The sequence below is a fragment of the Pinus tabuliformis genome, chromosome 4_2 (genome assembly GCF_031772625.1).
Source record: "Pinus tabuliformis cultivar Carrire ecotype Pingquan chromosome 4_2, CPIR1, whole genome shotgun sequence".
NCBI lineage: Eukaryota > Viridiplantae > Streptophyta > Pinopsida > Pinales > Pinaceae > Pinus > Pinus tabuliformis.
In genome coordinates this window covers 644249020-644252080 of record NC_142304.1, presented here as the reverse complement: position 1 = coordinate 644252080, position 3061 = coordinate 644249020, and the positions used below count along the sequence as shown (strand labels likewise).

General features: G+C 37.2%; 1 protein-coding gene across 1 annotated transcript; it reads left to right on the top strand.

The window, feature by feature from the left end:
• The first annotated feature begins 247 nt into the window (after nucleotides 1–247).
• On the top strand, nucleotides 248–1512 carry LOC149171016 (uncharacterized). The gene has a single exon (XM_089424019.1). It carries the CDS (start codon nucleotides 369–371, stop codon nucleotides 1002–1004), a length of 636 nt encoding a protein of 211 aa, XP_089280145.1. The 5' UTR covers nucleotides 248–368; the 3' UTR covers nucleotides 1005–1512.
• Nucleotides 1513–3061: the final 1549 nt, after the last annotated feature.

Below are 3061 nucleotides of genomic sequence, written 5' to 3'. Positions count from 1 at the left end.
TTCATCAAATTTTAAAATAATCTTATATTAAAAGCGAATATTAAATACCATACATTCTATTTTAATCAATTTTTTTTGCCTTAAACTATAATTTACAGTGTTATGTACTTTCCTTCATTGTTATCTATCCATAAAATTCCAAAATATTCCCAATTCCAAAAATAAATATTAAATACCACACTCAATCCAAAAACCTCTTTGGCAGGATTATGAATTTAACTTGCTATACACATTGCATATATAGGCAATCCCTCTATCGGTTGACATCGTATCCGCTCTTTTAGTCATAGTGGCAGATAGTTGCTGCCACCGAAGTATCATCTTCCTTTCGTCTTCCAATCTCCAGGCTCTGTCCAGGCTCTGTCAATATGTATGAGATGCTCAGAAAACGCAGTCGAGAGCTGGAGTGCCTGCCCGACTGCACTGCTGTCCGGGAGTGGAAACGCTTCCACGTTGTTGAAATGGATCAGTTTCATCATCCTCTGCTGTTAGACAAAACCCTAGCAGCAGTAGAAGAAGAGTACGTTCCTAGCGAGGAGGCTGTAAATGAAGTCACGAGAAGCCTGGAGGAAGAAATTGGCGTGACTTCTTATCCCTCCTCAAACCTTGGGGATAATTCGGCGGTGTACGATAAGTCTAGCGGCCATGAAGGCCGAGAAACCCTAGCTCCAGACTCGGGGATTGATCTGATTTATCTGCTGGAGGCTTCAGACGATGAGCTCGGCATTCCCCTGAGCCCCGTTCTGGACTTGAAGGATGAAGTGTGCCACTCTCCCAACGAAACATCCGAGTGTTTGTTCAACAACCCGGATCTTGAATCCTTTGGTGAAAATTGGCACTTTGAGGACGACTTTGAAAGCTATCAACAACTTGCATGGTGTGAAGATGCCGGTGATGCAGGCAAGCTGCGGGACTTTATGAACAGAGATTTTATCAGCCCAGACCTGTTTTTTGAGGGGGATTTTTCTGTGGCATGGACATCGGAAACTGCTTGCTGCATTTAATCAGTTCAAGGGCTCATTATGACCGTAGAAGCATGTACTTTAATCAGTCAATGTTTGCAGATATAGTTGAAACAGTTTACTTTCTGAATCAATTGTTACACTGAGTGGCAGAATTTTCAAGATTGTTGCAGACATGTGTCACATGCTTATTGCAGAAACCACCACCATGGAGAACCGGCAGAATATCAGCGTCTAAGCCTGCGCGTTACATCCATGGGCACGGCAAAGTATCATTGATGTGGATGCAGTTTAATGGTTAGGTGGGGAGATTTAATTTTACAGTTCTTGTGCTCCAATTGTGAGAGAGACTATTATGTATAACTGTTCCGGGCACGATTTTTTCCATTTGAAAAAAAGGAGAACGGTTGCAGGACGATTTCTTCAATTTCCGGGCACGATTTCTTCCATTTGAAAAGAAAGAGAACAGTTGCAGGACGATTTTTTCAATTTGAGAAAAAAAAGAAAAATTGGTTGCCGTACTCGGCCCATGCAGGAAAGTCCGTGCCAATGGAACGGGCCCGAATGTTTCGATTTCCAGGCTGCTATTTCACGAGGAAAATGAAGCTAAACGACCAAAAGTATGGCGCTGAAAATTTTTAGTTGTAAAATCGCCATTGTAACATTTGTTGAAGGGGCAGCTCCATCGGACAGAATGTCTTTGTAGCCATCAACTAGAAATATAAATTTAAGTTATCAACACATATTTCCCTAACTCTTCCAATTCAATATTTGAGTATCTCAATGTGGTTGTCGATTTGCTTTGGTTAGCATACTCAAGAATGGTTTAGCTATGGTTAGGTTACCTCCAATTAATATAGTTTTACAGTTCTTAATTTCCTTATTATTAAGTTCAGTTGCACCATTAACACCACATTTATATTTTGACCATAACTGATCATTCATTTTGTTTTGTTTTTCAATTTGTGCGTAAAAAGTTTAAACACTGATGCACGTTAAAATGGAAATGTCCTCCTTCAAGTTTAAACTGTACACTCCTTCTCAACTATGCATTCTAATTTTCCATTTGATTAATTGGAGATACAGTTGACTCTATCCACTTATGAACTCTCTTACAGTACACTCCTCAACCGTGCATTCTAAGTTTCCATTTCATTATTTGAAGATACAATTGATGTAGCAATCATTGACGTATTTGTAATGGCTAATAATTCTTAACACACTTAAAAAAATATTTAGACACTGAATCATTATATTGACATATTTCTATTTATCAAAACATAATAAACTACTATTTTGACAATTATATAGGAAAGACGTTTAGGTATTGAATGTATCAAGTAGTCAATCTTACAACATGACTTTTTTCACTTACACAAGGTCATAAATGCACAAAGATAACTAGTAACCATTTTTCTTGGAGCACCAAAGTACACCAAAAACTACTCGATTAAATTATGTTACTTTGTTCTATGATTGGTTCTTCATAATATAATTTTAGAAAATAGATATAACATACATAACCAATAGATATACTCTAGAAAAGTATAAAAGGCTCATTATCACTATCATAATTTGGCAAGTGTGTAGTTTCATCATCTCTTGCCAAGTTACATAGTAATTTTGATGATAATTTCTTCCCCTAAAAGCTTCACATCAAAAACCTCGTACCACCTGTCATTATACATCAGTTTATGCTTTGCACATAGCTCTTAACCCTTACATTCTATTGTAGTTTTAGCAAGCGATAACACTGATCAGTATGGTGTGAATTCATCAATTCACCTCGTAAGTTTTGTGTGATGTATGGGAGAATGAGCATTTCTGAGTTCTTTCGTCCACCTTGATCTTATTTTCATCGGAAATAATATAACTCAAATGATATTATATATCCACATCATTTCCAATGCACCTACTAATTGGTTTTCATTGGCATGAGGAGAGATTGAATCCTAGAGTTCAAGGGAAAGTTGCAACCAAACTCTAGTAACTTAGATTCTTCCTACAATATTCTAGTAGGAACGATGGCTTCACTTGGAAATGTTGAACATATATAAGACTTGTAGTTTGATTATGTCCATGATCTTTTGATAGATCTA